This window comes from Scyliorhinus canicula, chromosome 7, assembly GCF_902713615.1.
Source record: "Scyliorhinus canicula chromosome 7, sScyCan1.1, whole genome shotgun sequence".
NCBI classification, from domain to species: Eukaryota; Metazoa; Chordata; class Chondrichthyes; order Carcharhiniformes; family Scyliorhinidae; genus Scyliorhinus; species Scyliorhinus canicula.
Window position 1 is genome coordinate 176071541 of NC_052152.1, and position 21841 is coordinate 176093381.

General features: G+C 56.5%; 1 protein-coding gene across 2 annotated transcripts in view; it reads right to left on the reverse strand.

Moving 5' to 3' along the window:
• The window catches only part of LOC119969573 (peroxidasin homolog), a 294758-nt gene that overhangs the window by 156169 nt on the left and 116748 nt on the right, over window positions 1–21841 (reverse strand). For both annotated transcript variants that reach the window (XM_038803359.1, XM_038803358.1), the window contains exon 2: window positions 21426–21497. In XM_038803359.1, coding sequence (XP_038659287.1) covers window positions 21426–21497 — 72 coding nt within the window. The remainder of the gene's footprint in view (window positions 1–21425; window positions 21498–21841) is intronic.

Consider the following 21841-nt stretch of genomic DNA (forward strand, 5'->3'; position numbering starts at 1 on the left):
TGTCTCACACGAAGAAAGATTTCGGAAGAAAAACCTGGGAGGACATTAATTTTGACCGACTGAACCCTCCCCAGCAAAGTCAGCGGGAGGTTATCCCACCTCTTTTGGTCTTTAGTCGTCACCACTTTAACCAGGTCCCTGAAATTGATTTCTGCAGCAAGGCCCAATCATGGGCCACCTGGACTCCTCGATAATGAAAGCTGGACTTGGCCAAGCGATAAGGCAACTTTCCCAAATCGGCTTCCTTCCCTGGGTGATTCACCAGAAAGCAAACGGTGAAATTTGAATTCAATAAAAGTATCTGGAATTAAAAGACTAATGATGACCATGAAACCATTGTTGCTTGTCATAAAAACCCATCTGGTTCACTAATGTCCTGTAAGTAAGGAAATGATTCCAACCTTGCCTTGCCTGGCCTGAATGCGATTCCACATCCACAGCAATATGGTGGACTCTTTAAAATGCCCTCTGAAATGGCCAGACAAGCTATTCAGTTGTCGGGCAATATGGGATGGGCAATGAATGCCGGCCCAACCAGTGATGCCCATATTCTATAATTGAATTTTTAATAACTAACCATTGGCGAATCCTCCTGGGGCTACCATTGACCAGAAACTGAACTAGAATGGCCATATAAATACTGCGGCTACAACAGCAGGTCAGAGGCTTCAAACCCTTCAATGCGTATTCATACCTCCCGACTCCCCAAAGCCTGACCACCACCTACAAGGCACAAGTCATGAATGTGATGGAATACTCACCATTTACCAGGATGATTGAAGCTCCAACAACACTCTTGAAGCTTGTCACCATCCAGGACAAAGCAGCCAGCCTGATTGGTGCCTCATCCATAAACATTCACTCCCTCCACTACCAACGCACCGTGGCAGCAGTGTGTACCATCTACAAGATGCACAGCAGGAACTCACCAAGGCTTCCTTCGACTGCACCTTCCATCTGTTACAAATAGACATCTAATCCCCAAACTGGCTTTTACAGCCAGAGCTACCCTTGAGAGTCCTCCCTCTGTCCAAAGCTTGGCAAATCTTTCAGTTTTGTGTAATCTTTAACACCCAAGCCATACAGGCTTGCTGTCAGCCGAATTTAGAATAGGTCACATGACTCTTTAATTCCTCCATTTTATCCTAAATTGAATACACAGTCATGAAATTTGTAACTGTTCATTCACCTCATACCCCACCTCTGTTAAGAGGCTGCACGTTTTTAAAAAGTACCATCAAAACAGCTAACTGCTAAAGAAAATACTTGTGTATTTCTTTTGAAATGCCATGGGCGGGATTCTCCGACCCCTCGCCGGGTGGAAGAATCGCCCCGGGGCCGCGTGAATGGCGCCATGCCGTCCCGATGCCGGGACGCGATTCCCCCACCCCTGTGAAAACGGCCGCGCATGAATGGCGGCGGGCGGCACGGAGAATCGCCACAAATGGCCGTAGCGGCGATTCTCCGGTGGGCCAGAGATTCTCCAGGCCGGATGGGCTGAAGCCCCGTCGACACGACCGGATCTCACGCCGGCACTGTTCCAACATGCTATAAAACGGCATCAGCTAGTCGTGCTGCTGGCTGACGCTGAGGGAGGAGGTGGGTGACGGCGTGGGGAGGCCCCCCGGGGGCGCGGGTGGTGCACGTCGGCGTTGGGGATGGGAACCTCAGGGCGGGGAGCGGACGTGGAGGGAGGTGGGGTGGAGCTGGGGGTGGAGGGAGGTGGGGTGGCGGTAGGGGCAGTGGGGGCGCGGAAGGCTGCAGCGAGCCACGGCCCACCATGACGGCGGACACGCGGTCGTCCACCCAGCCCGTCAACCGTCGCAGCCCACCGGGCCCGGCCGTCCCGACGTGTGCCAGATCCCCCCCACGCCCCCCACGAGACCGGCGGCACCAATCGGCCGGTGGCTCCAGGGCGGCCCACACGGCAGCCCCCCCCCCCCCCCCCCCCATGAGGGTAGTGCCAGCGGACGGTGGCCCTGGCAGGGGGGACGGCTGACAGGTGGCAGGGTACCGAAGGGGCAGGGGTGGGGCGCGTGCTGGCAACCGGGCCTGCCATGCTGCCCATAGCACCTGGTTGTGGAGGGGTGTATACCAATGATGAAACCCTGTCTACTCCTACCCCCCACAGATCGTACAAGGTTCAGCCATCTTCCAGCGTTGTTGGCCGCTGTGGCTGGTGCTGCTGCCCTGCAAGTGGCCCAGTGGGAGCTGGAGCACGGGCGTGAGAGGGAGGTGGTGGAGCCTGCTGCAGAGCAGCGGCCGCAGTGGGGCACATGCAAGGCGCTCAGGCCACAGTGCCGCACGCCCGAGTGGCGCAGGAGGGGCACCACGCTGTGCAGGAGCCACAACACTTGGATGCTGAGAGGGAGGAGGAGGAGGGTGTGCCACGGCCACGGAGGCGGCCGATGCTATACCGTGTGTACCGGCCCCGCATGTCCTTCAAGGACCTCCCAGACAGGGCGTGCAGGAGGAGACTCCGGCTGAGCCGGGAGACCGTCGCCAGCATCTGCCACCTGATAGCACACCTGGCACCACGTGGGACCAGGGGTGGACATGCCATCCCAGTGGCCACCAAGGTGACGGTCACCCTCAACTTCTTTGCGACGGGGTCGTTCCAGTCGCCGAGTGGTTACCTTTCTGGCATCTCCCAGCCATCGGTGCACAGGTGGATCCGGGCCATCACCGATGCCCTGTACGACATCGCGGACCGGTACATACAGGTCCCTGTGGACCGCGCCCACCAGCAGGGTTCGCCGCTGATGCCCAGATGTTCATGATGCAGGGGGCGATCGATGGAGTGCACATTGCCATGCGGCCCACCTTGGAGGAAAGGGCCATGTGTCTAAACAGGAAGGCTACACATTCAATGAACGTGCAGGTTGTCTGTGACCACAGGATGACAATCCTGCACGTCTGCGCCAGGTACCCTGGCAGTGTGCATGACTCCTTTATACTGGCGCAATCGTTCATCCCTGCCATATTCGAGGGACGACCCCCCCCCGGCGCTGGTTGCTGGGCAACAGGGGTTACCCGTTGTGGGCGTGGCTGATGATGCCTATATGGAGGCCACAGACCGGCGCGGAGCAATGCTGCAACGATGCCCATGCAGCGAACAGGAATGTGGTTGGGAGGTGCTTTGGGCTGCTCAAGATGCGCTTCAGATGCCTGGACCGCTCTGAAGGGGCCCGCCAGGACCCATCAGAGAGGGTCGGCCGCATCGTCGTGGTCTGCTGCATCCTGCACAACATAGCCCAGCAGAGGGGCGATGTGCTGGAGGAGGAGGACTGTCACACGCACCAGAGCCCAGCACCCCTCACACACACTGGCGCCCACCCCCGCGCACATCGGACAGAGTACAGAGGCAGTTCGCATAGGTGTGGAATGTGTTTAATAACAGACGTCCTAGCCCATCTAACTAATCTATGCCCTGCACCCGTGTCAACTCACTCATAGTATCTACCTTTCTGGCCCTATGACTACGTTTAGGTGTTCCTCCAGACGGTACAGCAGAACTGGAGGTGGACTCCTGTGATTTCTGCCCTGTGACTGGGGTCCCCGTCGGCAGCCTCTTCCTGGGGCAGCCCAGGCCGCACCTCGGGCAATTCGGATGGCGTAGCGCCACCCTGTTCTGCCCGCTGCCCACCAGGGGCGGTGGGTGGGGGGGAAGTGACACGGGGTTCTGGGACCCCCCTGTAGGGGGACCCCGGATGGGCCCCAGCATCCCCCCCCCCCCCCCCCCCCCCGGGGTGCCCGGTGGCCCCCGGGCTCTCCATGGGATGGGGGTGCAAGCGGATCCAGCACCTGCGCCACCGGCATCACCTGGCGCTGCCAGTCCTGGAGCCCCGCGCTGGTATCGACCAGGGTCACGACGTTCACGGCCATGGAGCTCAGGGAGTGCGCCATCCGTGTCTGGCTCTGTACAACTTTGTCCATCGCTCGGCCAATGGTGCTGATGTTGTCAGCCATGGCCTGCTGGGACTGGGCCGTGGCCTGCTGGGTCTGGGCCATGGCCTGCTGGGACTGGGCCATGGCCTGCTGGGACTGGGCCGTTGGCCTGCTGGGACTGGGCCGTTGGCCTGCTGGGACTGGGCCGTTGGCCTGCTGGGGCTGGGCCATGGCCTGCTGGGGCTGGGCCATGGCCTGCTGGGACTGGGCCATGGCCTGCTGGGACTGGGCCGTGGCCTGCTGGGACTGGGCGAGGTTGTTGAGCGCCTCTGCGATGTTCAGCTGGGTCTGGCCCATGGCTTCCTGTGCGACGGCAGCCCTGTCCCAGGTCGCAGAGGCCATGTGCCCGGATAGCCCCAGGCCTTGCAGGCTCAGACCTATGCCCGACAACGTCGCCATCACAATTGTCTCCACTGCAGACGCCATCCGTGCGATGTTGGCCTGTGTGGCACTCATGACCGGCACCATTTCCTGCTCGCGGACGCTGATGCAGTCCTGCACTTGCGTCTGCAGGTGCTGGAAGCTGGCCGTCACCTTCTCATGCCCCTGGGTCCCCGACTGCATCAGGTCTATGGGTGGGTAGGGGAACTCCAGGAACCCAGGACCCGTCTGGGCGGCAGTTATTTGCCGGGGTTGGGCTGCCCTCCCACCGTCCGGCCCTTCGGCTGCTCCCACCTCCACCTGCTGTACCGGAGCGGCTGTGTGGTGCGCAGCAGTTAGTGTCCAAAAGCCTCACCACTAACATGGCCGACCAAGGTGAGTGTCTCTGCGGTGGCGGGTGGTGAAGGAGATAGCTGTGACGCAACCTCAGTGTCTTCATCGGTCTTGTGGTCGGGGGTCCCCTGGGGTGCCGTGTCCTGTCTGTCCGTCCCCTCCGTGTTGGTGGCGTGTTATGTCCTTTCACCTCCATCTGTGCCCTGTATGCTGGTGTCCTGTGTGGTCGTGTCGTGTCCGTCTGTCCTCTGTGTGCTAGTGTCCTGTGTGGTCGTGTCGTGTCCGTCTGTCCTCTGTGTGCTAGTGTCCTGTGTCATCGTGTCGTCACTGGACTGGGCCGGGGGGGCTGCTGTTGGAGCTGCCCTCCCCATCGCTGCTGGAGACCCTGTGGGCTGCCCAGGCGCTGGCCGGGGGACGGTGTAAGTGCGATGCTGCCGGTTGTTCCGCATCGGCTGGCCGTCCAGGCGCTGGATGCGGGCGGCGTCTGCCGGGTGCTCCAGATTGGTCACCGCGAGGCCCTGCAACACACAATACACCATCATGGTTAGGCAGGTGCAGGGGGCTTTGGGTCGCGGTACGGGGTGAGGGGGGAGGGCTGAGGGGAAAGGGTTGAGGGGAGAGGGCTGAGGGGAGAGGGCTGAGGGGAGAGGGCTGAGGGGAGAGGGGTGAGGGGAGAGGGCTGCGGGGAGGGAGCTGAGGGGAAAGGGCTGAGTGGAGAGGGTTGAGGGGAGGGGGCTGAGGGGAGAGAGCTGAGGGGAGAGGGCAGAGGGGAGGGGGGGCTGAGTGGAGAGAGCTGAGGGGAGAGGGCAGAGGGGAGAGGGCAGAGGGGAGGGGGCTGAGGGGAGAGGGCTGAGGGGAGAGGGCTGAGGGGAAAGGGCTGAGGGGAAAGGGCTGAGGGGAAAGGGCTGAGGGGAGAGGGCAGAGGGGAGGGGGCTGAGGGGAGAGAGCTGAGGGGAGAGGGCTAAGGGGAAAGGGCTAAGGGGAAAGGGCTGAGGGGAGAGGGCTGAGGGGAGAGGGCTGAGGGGAGAGGGCTGAGGGGAAAGGGTTGAGGGGAGAGGGCTGAGGGGAGGGGTCTGAGGGGAGAGGGCTGAGGGGAGGGGGCTGAGGGGAGAGGGCAGAGGGGAGGGGGCTGAGGGGAGAGGGCTGAGGGGAAAGGGCTGAGGGGAGAGGGCAGAGGGGAGGGGGCTGAGGGGAGAGGGCTGCGGGGAAAGGGCTGAGGGGAAAGGGTTGAGGGGAGAGTGCTGAGGGGAAAGGGCTAAGGGGAAAGGGCTAAGGGGAAAGGGCTGAGGGGAGAGGGCTGAGGGGAGAGGGCTGAGGGGAGAGGGCTGAGGGGAAAGGGTTGAGGGGAGAGGGCTGAGGGGAGGGGTCTGAGGGGAGAGGGCTGAGGGGAGGGGGCTGAGGGGAGAGGGCTGAGGGGAGAGGGCAGAGGGGAGGGGGCAGAGGGGAGGGGGCAGAGGGGATGGGGCTGAGGGGAGAGGGTTGAGGGGAGAGGGCTGAGGGGAGAGGGCAGAGGGGAGGGGGCTGAGGGGAGAGGGCTGCGGGGAAAGGGCTGAGAGGAAAGAGTTGAGGGGGAGTGCTGGGGTAGTGTGCTGAGGGGGGAGGGCTAAGGGGAAGGGGGCCAGGCAGGGGAGGGATCTCACTTGGTGGCGCCCCCCCGATCTCGGCATGGGCCATCTCCCGGTCCTCGGGTGCACCGGCTATGTCCAGTGCCCTCTGCTCGTGCACAGTGAGGGGCCGCAAGTCAGTTTCACCCCCTCCGGTTCGGGCAAGCTCCCGTTGGTTATGGGCGCTCTTTTCCTGGGGGAGGGGGTGGGGGAGGAATAACAGCATTGTTAGGCTGTCCTGCATGCAGTTGGGTCTATGTTGGCATAGGTGCACTGGGCACAGGGCCAATGCGGCTTGTATGGGTGGCTGCGGCCATGTGCCTCACGGCTGTGTTTGTACCATCCTCTTGGGGATGGGATGGGTATCACACATGTGGGAGGTAGGGGGGTTGGTGCCATGGGCACATTGCTGGGTACTCACCCTGGCTGCCCTCAGTAGGTCGTTAAGCTTGTTGCGGCACTGCTCGCCTGTCCTGGGTGTCACCACGGTGGCACTCATGGCCGCGCCCACCTCCCTCTACAGACACCGGGCCACGTTGGCTGGCATCCACCGACTGGGTCCAGGGTACAGACGCCCCCTCCTCTCCCAGAGGGCGTCCAGCAGCGTCTCCAGGTCGTGGTGTGTGAACCTGGGTGCTGCTCGGCGTGGCGCCATGGTCCCCCGTCGGCGCCATGGTCCCCCGTCGGCGCCATGGTCCCCCGTCGGCGCCATGGTCCCCCGTCGGCGCCATGGTCCCCCGTCGGCGCCATGGTCCCCCGTCGGCGCCATGGTCCCCCGTCGGCGCCATGGTCCCCGTCGGCGCCATGGTCCCCCGTCGGCGCCATGGTCCCCCGTCGGCGCCATGGTCCCCCGTCGGCGCCATGGTCCCCCGTCGGCGCCATGGTCCCCTGTCGGCGCCATGGTCCTCCGTCGGCGCCATGGTCCCCCGTCGGCGCCATGGTCCCCCGTCGGCGCCATGGTCCCCCGTCGGCGCCATGGTCCCCCGTCGGCGCCATGGTCCCCCGTCGGCGTCATGGTCCCCCGTCGGCGCCATGGTCCCCCGTCGGCGGCCTGTACGCCTGCGTCACCTGTTGGGCGCCGTGGCGCCGCGTCGTTTACATGGCGCTGGATCTCCGACGCCGCTCCGAGGCCACGCCCCCGCACTTCCCGCCACGCCCCTACTAGCCCCCTTGTCAGCCGGAGAATGCCGTCTCGGAACGGTTGCCGGTAGCGAGGTAAAACATGCCTGTTTTCCCGCCGGAGCCTGCACTCTTGCTGGAGAGGAGAATCCCGTCCCATGTATATCAAGTTTCACGCATCATCCCCGGGTAAAATTAATGTCTAAATTATACACTACACTATTGGTTTGCAGCGAAATCTGTGTGTGTTAAGAAATGGCCCATTTGTCAAGTTTGTATAAGATACTGCTGGGTAGTTTCCTTCTTAAAACATGAATTTCCTTCTGTAATTGGAGCCCTGCTGTATGTCAAAACAAAGGATGTTGAGAGATTTCAGAGAATGAACCAATACCCAACTGATTCAGATGGATCTGGCACATGAGAAAAGGAAACTTGAACTGCTAAATCAACATCTAAATCAAAGTTTTTGATTTTATTCCAACAAGAATTCAGTTTAAGTAAGTAAAAACATAGCAAGATGGAGTTGTGTGTCCACGCCGTTGCAAAATAACTCTAGTAATATTAACAGGACTGAACCTGCTAAAAATTAAGTGATGAATCCATTTGTCCAAATCAAAGCTGTGAATGACACCTCATGCCTGTGCACTGTCCTTCCTCATTGTTCCCAACCCCTCTAGTCTAACCATGCCATCCACCACTAAAACATCTCCGCTGTCTAGCTCTGTTGGACTCAAGAAGTGAAAAGTGAGCGAGTTAGAATGCTACCACCAAGGCCCATAACTTCCTCAGAGTGACAATCTCCGGCAGATTGCCACTCTCGACGCATTTACCCACTCTGGGATTCCAAAGCCCCTGAATTGCCCAACCTTCCTCACTCAGGCTAGGTGAGTGGCACGGTGGCACAGTGGTTAGTACTGCTGCCTAACTGCGCCCGGGACCCGAGTTCAATTCCGACCTCGGGTGATTGTGCGGAGTTTGCACGTTGTCAGCGTGGGCTTCCTCCGGGTGCTCCGGTTTCCTCCCACAGTGCAAAGATGTGCAGGTTAGGTGGATTGGCCACGCTAAATTAGCCCTTAGTTAGTCCAAAGGTGAGGTGGAGTTATGGGAATAGGGCGGGAGAGTGGGCTGAGGGTACTGTTTCGGAGGTTCGGTGCAGACTCAATGGGCTGAATGGACTCTTTCTGCACTGTAGGGACTCTATGAATCTATGAAACAGGAGAAGTGAATTTAGCCCCGGGCTACATCAACATAGAGCAACTGGGGTGCAGAGAGGTAAGAAACGCCCCCTTTTTACAGCACTAGCTGCCATAAAGGAGGTGATTAAAGGTGGACGATCCTGTGTGTGGCTGGGTCTGGGATTTTTAAATAGCTACTCTGGAGTTAGAAGTGATTTTTTTTCTTCCAACTCTTTCAGAGTAGCTATCAGGAAATACTGACACAACCTTCTGAAGTTAGAGAATTAAATCACTTCTGTTGGATGGTTTCCAGCCCAGCGCAATTGTCCAAATGAAGTTAGCACTTCTGGACAATTGCCAGGTAAGCTCTTAAGTGGGAACTTCCTGGAGCGATTCCCCAGTGCACCATTGGGGTACCCCTTAAACGCGGCGCTGAGGTTCCAGAAAGTTATGGACCAATATGATTTGAAACACAAATTCAGGTCCAATGCAGAGCAGGTCTGGCTTCTTTAGCTGTGAGAAAAGGAAACTAAGTGCCCTGTAACTAAAGTGACTGTGGGACCACCACACACACTGGGCTGGATTCTTCTGCCTCGCCTGCTGCAAGAACACCACGGGGGAGAGGCGGGCAATGGAGAAACACTTTGACCTTGGGTGGGATTCTCCCGTCGCCGAGTGGTCGCGGCCAGAGAATCCCGCCCAGAAAAGCTGAATGACTAATAACCAATATGCGCTTAGTTCCAGTCTTAACAATTCAGTCATGGTCAGGGAGATTCTCCTGCGATGGCTTCTTTTCCCACATTACCCCCCCCTCCCCCACCCCATTTATTGACTTCCCCAAGCATCTACCTATGGCTGACCCTATTTCTCATCCGCTACCTGCCTCCCAGAAAAGGACAGGCTGGTATTTATACAGTGCCTTTCATGACCACAACACTTCCCAAAGTGCTTTACAGCCAATGAAATATTCAGGCAATGCAAAGTGTAGTCACTGTTGTAATGGAGGAAACATGGCAGTCAATCTATGCACAGCAACATCCCACGAACACCAACGTGATAGTGACCACGATTTAATGGCTATGATTGGGGATAAAATTAGTTGGGGCATTGGAGATAATTGCCCTGCTACTCTTTGCAAGTTGTGATATAGGATCTTTTACATTCCATAAAAACACAGGCAGGAGCTCAGTTTAATGCCTCATCTGAAAGCCGGAACCTCAGATTGTGCACTACTTCAGTACTGCACAACACCCAGGCTTACTTCACTGTCCCATGCCTCTGGTGTTGTTATACTGCTTATCCGACATCCAGTGCTGGATGTAGATAGATAGAGAAATACAGCACAGAACAGGCCCTTCGGCCCACGATGTTGTGCCGAACTTTTGTCCTAGGTTAATCATAGAATTTTGGACACTAAGGGCAGTTTTTCATGGCCAATCCACCCAACCTGCACATCTTTGGACTGTGGGGGGAAACTGGAGTACCCGGAGGAAACCCACGCACACACGGGGAGGATGTGTAGACTCCACACAGACAGTGACCCAAGTCGAAATCGAACTTGGGACCCTGGAGCTGTGAAGCAATTGTGCTATCCACAATGCTACTGTGCTGCCCTTATGCTGCAATTTCCTCCATTATAAACTGTGGTGAATCACAGTAGCGTAATTCGCACTGTATTACACATGTTGTACTATGTCTCTGTAAGCTCGGCACACGAGCAGTTGCGCTGCTCTGCCACTAGGGGGAGATGCACTGGGAGTGTACGGGAGTTTGTACTGGGCTCCACCCACGGCTCCTTCCCCTAACCGCTAGTATAAAGGTTGATGCTGTGAGCCTGCCTGCCAGTTCATCTGGAGTTCATCTTGTCATAGGCAGGCTCTGTTGTAAGACGATTAGAACCACTGTTCACTTCTAACCACGTGTCGCGTGAATTGATGGTCTCATCAATTTAATCGTCTTAAGAAACAGTAAGGAATGACCATGGAATCAGCCCTCAAGCCTAATCGACTGGAACTCGACCCGCAGGATGCAGAGGCGAAATAAATCTTTTCGCATTGGCTCCGATGTTTTAAGGCCTACCTGGCTGAAGCAAGCACACCAGAAACGACGGAGGAGCAGAAACTCAGTCTACTGCACGCGAGGGTGAGCCATCGTATATCTACTCAGCTAAACTGTACCGGCTCATATACAGAGGCCCTAGCCCTACTCGACAGAATGTACGTGAGGCCTATCAATGATGTCTATGCGCGCCACGTTTTTACTACTCGCCACCAACGCCCTACAGAATCGCTAGAAGAATTCCTCAGAGACTTAAAAGCCTTATCCCGGGACTGTAATTATCAGGCTGTAACTGCTGCAGAGCATAGAGAACTTGCTGTCCGCGATGTCTTTGTTCCAGGCCTTAGATCGAATTACGTGCACCAGCGACTGCTGGAGAAGGGGGCCCTAAATTTAGAAGATACTGTTGAACTCGCTACAACTCTGGAGGTCTCATTTCGTAGCCTCACCTCGTTTCCTGCCGACTGCGCGACCCCGTCATGGGCCCCCGACCAGCGACTCCCCCAGGCCTGCGCCGCGCGGCCACCCAGCCACCATGCTGCCCCAGCCTGCCACTTTTGTGGCCAGCCCCAGCACCCGCGGCAGCACTGCCCGGCCCGCAATGCAACCTGCAGCAGCTGCGGGCAAAAAGGCCACTACGCCAGAATGTGCCTGGCAAGGAAGGCCCCAGCCCCTAAACCTCCAGCGGCACAAAGTAATCGCTCTCCGCACTTGCAGGCCCGCAGGCCCCGTGATGTACCACCGACCCCACGTGCGGGTCCTGGTCGCCGCCATCTTGGGGAACAGACCTCACCTGGGGATCCTGGCCACCGGCTTCCACATCTGCCACGCAAGGTCCCTCCAGCATGGAATCGGACAGCGACGACGGATTTTCTCCACGGCTCGCGGCCGTTCACCCCACATATGGATCCTGGCCACCGACTTCCACATCTGCCACGCAAGGTCCCTCCAGCATGGAATCGGACAGCGACGACGAATTTTCTCCACGGCTCGCGGCCGTTCAGCTCGACCAGTCTCACCCACGCACGCTCGCCAAAACGACTACGCTGATCCACCTCAACGGCCACAAGACGGACTGCCTGCTGGACTCCGGGAGCACGGAAAGCTTTGTTCACCCTGACACGGTAAGACGCTGCGCGCTCCCTGTCCATCCCGTAACACGCAAAATCGGTTTAGCCTCAGGTTCGCACTCCGTCCACATCACCGGGTGCTGCATCGCGGACCTCACGGTCCAAGGGAAGGTTTTTAAAAATTATAAATTCCTTGTCCTCCCTGACCTTTGCGCACCGGCACTCCTAGGACTGGACTTCCAGTGCAACCTGCAGAGCTTGACTTTTCAATTCGGCGGCCCTATACCCCCCCTCACTGTCTGCAGCCTCGCATCCCTCAAAGTGGACCCTCGCTCCCTGTTTGCTAACCTCACCCCCGATTGCAAACCCGTCGCCACACGGAGCAGACGGTACAGCGCCCAGGACCGATCCTTCATCAGGTCCGAGGTCCAGAGGTTGCTGACGGAAGGGGTCATCGAGCCAGCAACAGTCCCCTGGCGAGCCCAAGTGCTGGTGGTCCGGACGGGGGAGAAAAACCGGATGGTCATCGATTACAGCCAAACCATCAATCGGTTTACGCAACTGGACGCGTATCCTCTCCCCCGTATCTCTACCATGGTAAACGAGATCGCGAGATACAAGGTCTTCTCAACTGTGGACCTTAAGTCCGCTTACCACCAGCTCCCCATCCGCGCGAGTGACCGACTGTACACCGCGTTCGAGGCTGACGGGCGCCTCTACCACATCCTTAGGGTTCCGTTTGGTGTCACGAATGGGGTCTCGGTCTTCCAATGGGAGATGGACCGAATGGTCGACAAGTACGGATTACAGGCTACCTTCCCGTACCTTGATAATGTCACCATCTGCGGCCACGACCAGCAGGACCATGGCGCCAACCTCCAGAAATTCCTCCAAACCGCAAAACTCCTTAACCTCACGTATAATAAGGATAAGTGCGTGTTCAGCACCGACCGCCTAGCCATCCTCGGCTACGTAGTGCGTAACGGAGTGATAGGCCCCGATCCCGAACGCATGCGCCCCCTGATGGAACTCCCTCTCCCCAATACCCCCAAATCTCTCAAACGCTGCCTGGGGTTTTTCGCATACTACGCCCAATGGGTTCCCAACTACGCAGGCCGACTCCAGGACGCCGGCTAGGTGCATCAGCTGTGGGAGGAGGTAAGGCGCGCGGGCCGGGTGCGGGGGGCCGGGGGAGCCGAGTCGCACTGCGGGCAGGCAGGGAGCGGGGGGGCCCGGAGAGGCGAGCCGGTCGGGCGCCGGGGCCCGGGGGTGGGGGGAGCCGGGGTCCGGGAGCGCGGGAAGCAGGGCCGCTGCGGGCAGGCAGGGACCAGGGAGGCCCGGAGAGGCGAGCCGGTCGGGCGCCGGGGCCCGGGGGCGGGGGGGGAGAAACGTGCGCGGCGGGCAGGCAGAGGCCTGGAGGGGCCGGGGAGGTGCGCATGTCGGCCGGCGGGGCACGAGTCGGGAGCGGCTGGAGGGGCCCTGGAGGAGAGAGGGAGACACACAGGCCGTTTGCAGAGGCCTGGGGGAGGGGGGGAGAGTGCTGTGCAGCTTCCAGAAACGCTGCAGCCAGCGTTTTGGCCTGGCAGACCGTGGAGTAGTGGCCCTTCTTCCCGCAGCTCTTACAGAGGGCGGAGCGGGCTGGGCAGCGCGAGCGAGGGTGCTTAGCGTACCCACAAAAGTAGCAGCGGGGCCCCGCGGATTTATCGGGGCGCCCCGCGGCACAAGCCTGAGGGAGGCCGGGAGCGGTGGGTACCTGGTGGGAAGCGTGCCAGGAGGCGGCCTGGCCAGGGTCATAGGTGCGAGCGCTTAGATCTGCGACCTCCAGGGAGGCGGAGAGAGTCAGCGTCTCCGTTAAACTGAGTTCGTCTCTTTCCAGCATCCGCTGGCGGATCACGGGAGACAGCATCCCAGCCACGTAAGCGTCTCTGACGAGTAGCTCCATGTGCTCTGTAGCGGACACCGCTTCACAGGCGCAACCTCTCCCCAGGGCACAGAGGGCCCGGGCGTACTGGTCTAGAGACTCACCGGGGACCTGCTTTCTGGTGGCCAGCAGATGTCGAGCGAATACCCTGTTGATCGGTTTGATGAATTGTCCTTTTAGCTTTTGTATAGCGTCATCATAATCTGTTTCGTCTTCGATTATTGAGTAAGCGTCAATACCCACGCTGGAGTGGAGGACGTGCAGCTTCTGTGCCCCGGTGGGGGGGGTGGTTGTAGATGCCAGGAACCCTTCGAGGCAAGTCAGCCAGAGTTTGAAAAGTTCTGTAGAGTTCGGAGTTTGCGGGCTGATGCGGAGGCATTCGGGCTTGATGCGGAACTCCATCTTCAAAGTTGTAGTTAATTAAATTGATGTACCATCGATTGCACGTGAGGCGAGTGATTTACCAAAGTCAGGCTTTAATTAACTAGAACACAGCCTGGCGATCGTCTACAGTGGAAAGGGACGATCGTCAGGCTTCTGAGCATTTATACCTCGTTGATAGAGGCGTGGTTAACTCAGCCTCTCGGCCAATCGGTCGAGAGGCACATGACCGACCAGGGCCAATGGTAAGCCGACGTTCTGGCCCAATGGCAGACGAGTATGCAGATCATATCATCACTTCGCCCCCACACGCCACGTGCGATCCATTGGGGTCCCACCACACGGTCCACCACGGGCGACTCATGGGGCCGCCATCTTGGACGCCATCTTCCTCGCCGCTCGCCACGTGCAATCCACAGGGGCGGCCATCTTGGGCCCCATCCTCTCCACACTCAGAAAACCCGATTGAAGACTGTGACCTCAACGGGCACTCAACGCGGGGCCATCCCAGCGCAGCCGACCGAGCCGCCGACTACCCGCAACTCAACACAGTAACACTGGATCAATCGCGCCCAAAGCATCTCCACAACTCCATGACGACGGTCCAAATCAACGGGTACAGTACACCGTGCCTTTTCGACTCCGGGAGCACTGAGAGCTTCGTACGCCCAGATCTGGTAAGACGCTGTTCGCTCCCCGTTTTCCCTGCACGGCAAACTAACTCCCTCGCTTCGGGTTCCCACTCTGCCCATATCCAAGGGCGCACCGTCGCGTGAATTGATGGTCTCATCAATTTAATTAGAGTAATTAGGAATTACTCTAATTTCCAACAATACGTCCTTCCTGAATTCTGCGCCCCACTCTTATTGGGACTCAACTTTCAATGCAATCTCAAGAGTCTCACCCTCAGCTTCGGCGGACCCCTACCCCCACTCACTATCTGCAGCCTTGCCACGCTGCGAATCTCCCCCCCCCCCTCCTCGCTTTGCCAACCTCACTCCGGTCTGTAAACCCATAGCCACTCGCAGTAGGCGGTACAGCCTACAGGACAGGGTATTCATTCGATCCGAGGTCCGGAGGCTTTTACGTGAGGGGATCATAGAGGCCAGTAACAGTCCCTGGAGAGCTCAGGTGGTGGTCGTCAAGACCGGGGGGAAATTCCGCATGGTCATAGACTATAGTCAGACTATTAATCGGTTTACGCTCCTCGACGCGTACCCCCTCCCCAGGATTGCAGACATGGTGAATCAGATCGTCCAGTATCGGATTTTTTCCACGGTGGATCTGAAGTCTGCATACCACCAACTCCCAATCCGCCCGGAGGACCGCCACTACACGGCGTTTGAGGCCGATGGCCGCCTCTTCCACTTCCTCCGGGTCCCCTTTGGCGTCACGAATGGGGTTTTGGTGTTCCAACGAGCAATGGACCGAATGGTGGACCAGTACGGGCTGTGGGCCACGTTTCCGTACTTGAATAACGTCACCATCTGCGGCTATGACCAGCAGGACCACGACGTCAACCTCAACCGATTTCTCCAGACGGCCCAGAAGCTTAACCTCACATACAACAAGGAGAAATGCGTTTTCCGCACAACCAGACTAGCCATCCTTGGCTATGTCATGGAAAACGGAGTCCTGGGTCCCGACCCGGACAGTATCTTAGAACTCCCTCTCCCTCATTGTCCCAAGGCCCTCAAACGGTGCTTGGGATTCTTTTCGTGTTATTCCCAGTGGGTCCCTCAATATGCAGACAAAGCTCGCCCACTCTTTAAGGCCACACTTTTTCCCCTGTCAGCTGAGGCTCGCCAGGCCTTCAACTGCATCAAGGAGGACATCGCCAAGGCTGCCATGCGGGCGGTGGATGAATCCACTCCATTTCAGGTTGAGAGCGACGCCTCAGAGGTAGCTCCAGCAGCCACACTAAATCAGGCAGGGAGACCAGTCGCATTTTTCTCCCGAACCCTCTCCGCTTCGGAACTTCGACACTCCTCAGTCGAAAAGGAAGCACAAGCCATTGTGGAGGCTATTCGTCACTGGAGGCACTACCTCGCAGGTAGAAGGTTCACCCTCATCACCGACCAAAGATCGGTTGCCTTCATGTTTGACAACTCGCAAAGGGGCAAAATTAAAAATGACAAAATTCTGAGGTGGAGGATCGAACTCTCCACCTAAAAATACGATATCAAATATCGACCCGGGAAGCTCAACGAGCCCCCAGATGCCCTGTCCCGCGGGACGTGTGCCAGCGCACAGAGCGACCGCTTAAAAGCCATCCACAATGACCTCTGCCACCCGGGGGTCACCCGGCTCGCCCACTACATTAAAGCCCGAAATCTGCCTTTCTCCACCGAGGAGGTAAAAGCCATCACCAGGGATTGCCCGATCTGGGCGGAGTGCAAACCGCACTTCTACAGACCAGACAGGGCCCACCTGGTCAAGGCTTCTAGGCCCTTTGAACGCCTCGCTATCGATTTCAAAGGGCCACTCCCTCGACTAACAGGAATGTGTACTTCCTGAACGTCATAGACGAGTTCTCCCGTTTTCCCTTTGCTATCCCGTGCCCCGATATGACCTCCCACACAGTCATTAGGGCCCTGCATAGTATCTTCACCCTGTTTGGTTTCCCCAGCTATGTACACAGCGACCGGGGTTCGTCCTTTATGGGCGTCGAGCTGCGTCGGTACCTGCTCGACAAGGACATCGCCTCGAGCAGGACTACCAGCTATAACCCCAGGGGGAACGGGCAGGTGGAGAGGGAGAATGCGACAGGTGGAGAGGGAGAATTCGACGGTCTGGAAGACCGTCCTACTGACCCTCCGGACCAGGAATCTCCCGATCTCCCATTGGCAAGATGTCCTCCCCGACGCGCTCCACGCTATTAGGTCCCTCTTATGTACCGCTACCAACCAGACCCCTCACGAACGGCTCTTTATTTTTTCCAGGGGCACTACCACAGGGGTTTCGCTCCCGGCATGGTTGAAGACACCGGGCCCAATACTCCTCCGGAAGCACGTCAGGGCGCACAAAACTGACCCACTCGTAGAGAAAGTACTCCTACTGCATTCAAACCCCCAGTACGCCTTCGTAGAGTTCCCTGTCGGCCGTCAGGACACTGTATCCCTCCAGGACCTAGCACCTGCAGGATCCAACCCCCCCACTACCACCGCCGAGGTACCCCTCACACTACATCCCACCCAACTCGCCCCCCACGCCCCCGCACCTACCAGTTCGCTACATTTTTTTCGCGCGCCCGCGCCAGCCAGCGCCCCCAGTCCTCAGTCGAACCAGACGGGTACGAAGCTCGGGTGGAATCGCCCCCGGAGTCCGCCATCGTACCCCAACTGACGGTGCTCATCCAGCCACCAGAAGGGGCTGCAACCCCGGTGCTCCGCTGATCACAGCAGACAACTCGGCCACCGGACAGACTCAATCTGTAAGCCACCACCCCCGCCGGACTTGATTTTTTTTACAGGGGGTGAATGTGGTGAATCACAGTTGCGTAATTCACACTGTATTACTATGTCTCTGTAAGCTCGGCACACGAGCAGTTGCGCTGCTCTGCCACTAGGGGGAGATGCACTGGGAGAGTACGGGAGTTTGTGCTGGGCTCCATCCTTGGTTCCACTCACGGCTCCTCCCACTAACCGGAAGTATAACGGTTGATGCTGCGAGCCTGCATGCCAGTTCATCTGAGGTTCATCTTGTCACAGGCAGGCTCTGTTGCAAGACGATTAAAACCACTGTTCACTTCTAACCACGTGTCGCGTGAATTGATGGTCTCATCATAAACACTGGGAAGATTGTCATTAGTCTTAGCCCGTGTCACTTCTAACTCCATTTTCTCACCACCAATTCCAGCCCCACCACCGTCTCAGGCTGAACCAGGGGCGAAATTCTCCCCTACCTGGCGGGGCGGGAGGTCCCGGCATAGCGTAGTTGCGCCAACCACTCCGGCGTCGGGCCTCCCCAAAGGTGTGGAATCTGCGATTGTACGGAATGTTCCAATGCAATCTTCAATGAGTGAATCCCAGCACTAACTTCTAGCATTATATCACACATCTGCTTCTCCAGTGGGAGATCAGTAACTGTGGCATTTAACAAATCAACACAGGAATCATTGAACAAAACACTCAATAAAACCATGGTTAGCAAGAACAGCAGTGTTACAAATACAGCTGAAGCAACATATTTCAATACTCCGCCCCTTTCGGGGCTAGGCCTGCGCCGGAGTGGCTCCCGCTCCGCCGACTGGTGCCAACGGCCTTTGGTGCTACGCCGATCAGCGTCGGGGCTGGCCGAAAGGCATTCTCCGGTCGGCCTGAGTCCGTGCATGCGCCGGTGCGTCAGCGGCCGCTGACGTCACCACCGGCGCATGCGCGGTGGAGTGGGTCCCTTCCGCCTCCGCCATGGTGGAGGCCGTGGCGGCGCCGGAAGAAAAGGAGTGCCCCCACGGCAATGGCCCGCCCTCCAATCGGTGGGCCCCAATCGCGAGCCAGGCCACCGTGGGGGCACCCCCCTGGGGTCCAATCGCTCCGCGCCCCCCCCCCAGAACCCCGGGGGCCCGCTTGCGCCGTCAATCCCGCCGGCACAGAGGTGGTTTAAACCACGTCAGCGGGAGAGGCCTGACAGCGGCGGGACTTCGGCCCACCGCGGGCCAGAGAATCGCCGCGGGGGGCACGCCGATCGGCGGTGCACGATTCCTGCTCCCGCCGATTCCCGGGTGGCGGAGAATTCCGGCCACGGCGGCTTCAGGATTTACGCCGGCCCCAGGCGATTCCCCGACCCTGCGAGGGGTCGGAGAATTCCGCCCCAGGTGTTTGAAAACTTTGACCCGGAGCCAGATGTCTGACCATCACATCCCCCCCATCACCAAGACTTCCAGCTCCTAATGCCTTCCTGGTTGGCCTCAACCTTCCACCCTCTCCAAACTTCAGCTTCCATACAAACCCTCTGAGAACTCTGTATTCTTTGGTTAGCACTGCTGCCTCACAGCCAGGGACCCGGGTTTGATTCTGACTTTGGGTGACTCTGTGGAGTTTGGGCGTTTTCCCTGTGTCTGTAGCGTTCCCTCCAGGTGCTCCGGTTTCCTCCCACAGTCGAAAGATGTGCAGGCTATGATCGATCGGCCATGTTAAATTGCTCCTTAGTGTCCAAAGGTTAGTTGGGTTTTAGGAGATAGGGTGGGGCTGTGGGCCTGGGTAGGGTGCTCTTTCAGAGGGTCGGTGCAGACTTGATGGGCTGAATGGTCTCTTTCTGCACTGTAGGGATTGTGGGCGGGATTCTCCGACCCCGCGCTGGGTTGGAGAATTGCTTGCGGGCTGCACGAATTTCACCGGCACCGTTCTAACCTGCACCGTTCTAACCTGCCGGTGGGACTGCACATGCGCGGGTTCGCGCCAGACCCACTGCGCATGCGCGCATCCCCCGGCGCCCATTCCACGGCCAGATCAGCAGCTGAAGCGGCGTGAACCGCTCCAGCGCCCTGCTGCCCCCCTGTAGGGGCCAGAATTGCTGATCCTGGGGCCGTGTTGACGCCGCCGGGAAACGCGACGGCGTTTAGCCTCAGGATCAGAGAATCCCGCCCTAGATTTTATGATTGAGGTTTTAGTTACTCTTCTAATGCCTTTCCATAAACTGCAGCATTTTACCAGTTACTCTACATAAAAGTAGCCAGTTTCAAGGGAAAAGCTCTTAGGTGTCAACAAGTAAAACTGGAAAACAAGATCCTAACTCCTGCACTATTTTGCATTGGAAAACCCATGGGACAGGCAGCAAAACCAGTAGAGAATGTACCAATCTATGTCCCACCCAAACACTGAAGTAGCCCCATAAAGAGTGACACTGATGAAGATCAATTGAAGGCTTCATCGACTTTAGAGGGGGAGAGTAAAAGGACTGGAGTGCAATGTAAAAATCAAAGGGAAGTGAAAAAACAAAATAAACTATTTGAAAAAAAAAAGAAAAATATTCCTGGCATAGCAGCTTTTGCTCGGGATTGGTCCAGCTGTCTTTGTTTCAAGTACTTAAGACCTTCAACGCATACGTTTTAAGCTAAGAGTTAGTCAATGTTTATCCTTCACGGCATATTTTAAGAAATGACAACTCTTGGCATGGAGCCACTGTGTCAGTAACGCCAAACAGGAAATCATTCAAGCTTGCCCCTACCAGTGATTTTACACCAATTTATAACAGACTCAAAAACATATGTGAGCACACAAAAAATTGCTGATGTGCTTCTGGCAGGTGAGGTTCTGCACTGGAAGAGAGCACATTCATAAATTTACCCTTTCATTTTAAATTTCAATAATTGTTTTAAAACATTAGCTCACTGGAACCATCTGTTCACCCTCAAGTTTTTTTATATTTTGAAAATATCAAAAATATTTAATGCTACGAATTTTCTTTTTAAAGACGAGCAGTTGATGTGTTGCTATGGAATCTGGAAGGCAGGTCTAGTTCCCTCTATTTGATCAGGTCCCTGAGTTTGGCTGTGGTGAGATCTGGAGGTTATGGCAACATTGTGGGACGACGGTTGCAAGTTCCCTAGCAACTAGCCCAAGATAAAAGGCCCAAGGAGGAAAAGAAATGGGGAGCAAGAGATATTTCAGACCATAACAAATATACTTAAAATGAAGTGTAATCAGTGACATTGGTCAAACAGCCCGAGAGAAAACGCACAGCTGTGAGGAAGAAAGAGGGAGAAAAAAAAAATGCTTCATTGTTTTTATTCCCGTCAAACCCGTCATCAATCATCACCTGGTCAGTTCAAGATGGTTCAACTGTTACCATTTCACTGGAAATACAAACATCAGACTTGACAAACAGCAGCATTCTTTGGGGAAGGAATGAAAGCATTAAGTTATGTAAAAGTCTCTGCACTTGTAGAATTGCCAATTACAATGGTTTCCAAGCGAAGCAATGATAGAAATAACGCAACGCAGCAGAAAGTCTAACCATCGACATATTCATTCAACCCTTTCAGCCAAAGGGGTTATGACCCAACATTTCATACAAAACTGTTTACAGCTGCCTTGGGTCTATTGATATCTGCAGTAATATCAGCATCAAAAAGGCCACAGAGATAATAATAGCTACATCAATAAAGCCAGCTAACTCAACCCAAATTCTTTGTACAAAACTTGTCAAAAAAATGAACAGCATTTATAACCCAATTAACCTTTTCAAGCCGCCAGACTCTCTGCCATCTGCGCAACTGCTACCAATAAAAGATCCACCCTCACTAGTTAGGAGGGAATCCAAACTCCAGCAGAACGTTCAACGCCACACAATGATTTCTGCATTGTGTAGATCTTGGAACCAACCCCAAGTACACAAAACACACGGGATGGTTTAATTGTCAACCTGTTCCAAACTTATGTAAGCCTACACGGACAGAATAAAATGGTTCTGGAAAATAAAGCTATATTGTACTCACAATGTGTTCAGATTCCTCAGCCTCCGGAATGCGGCTGGACGAATTTCCTTAATACGATTGAATCGTAAATCCCTGCAATATATAAAAAGCACATTTTTTTTACATCACATATGTGATAAACACATGCCTTTAAAAACATGTCACTCGGCAAAATTCCACCACATTTTGGCAAAGAGAATATTAGCAAAAGTGAAAGCACACAACATTGGAGGTAGTGGTGCTATGGCTTGGTAATTGGTTGGAAGATAAGAGACAGACAAGTGGATTATGATTAATAGGATGTGGCATACGGTGCTTCCAGGAATCTGTTCAGAAACCTCAGGTTTTCAATATATATATATTTATCAACTTGGATGAAGCAATAGAGAGCCATCTATCCAGGTTTGCAGAAATCAAGCAGGCACAGTAAATTGTGT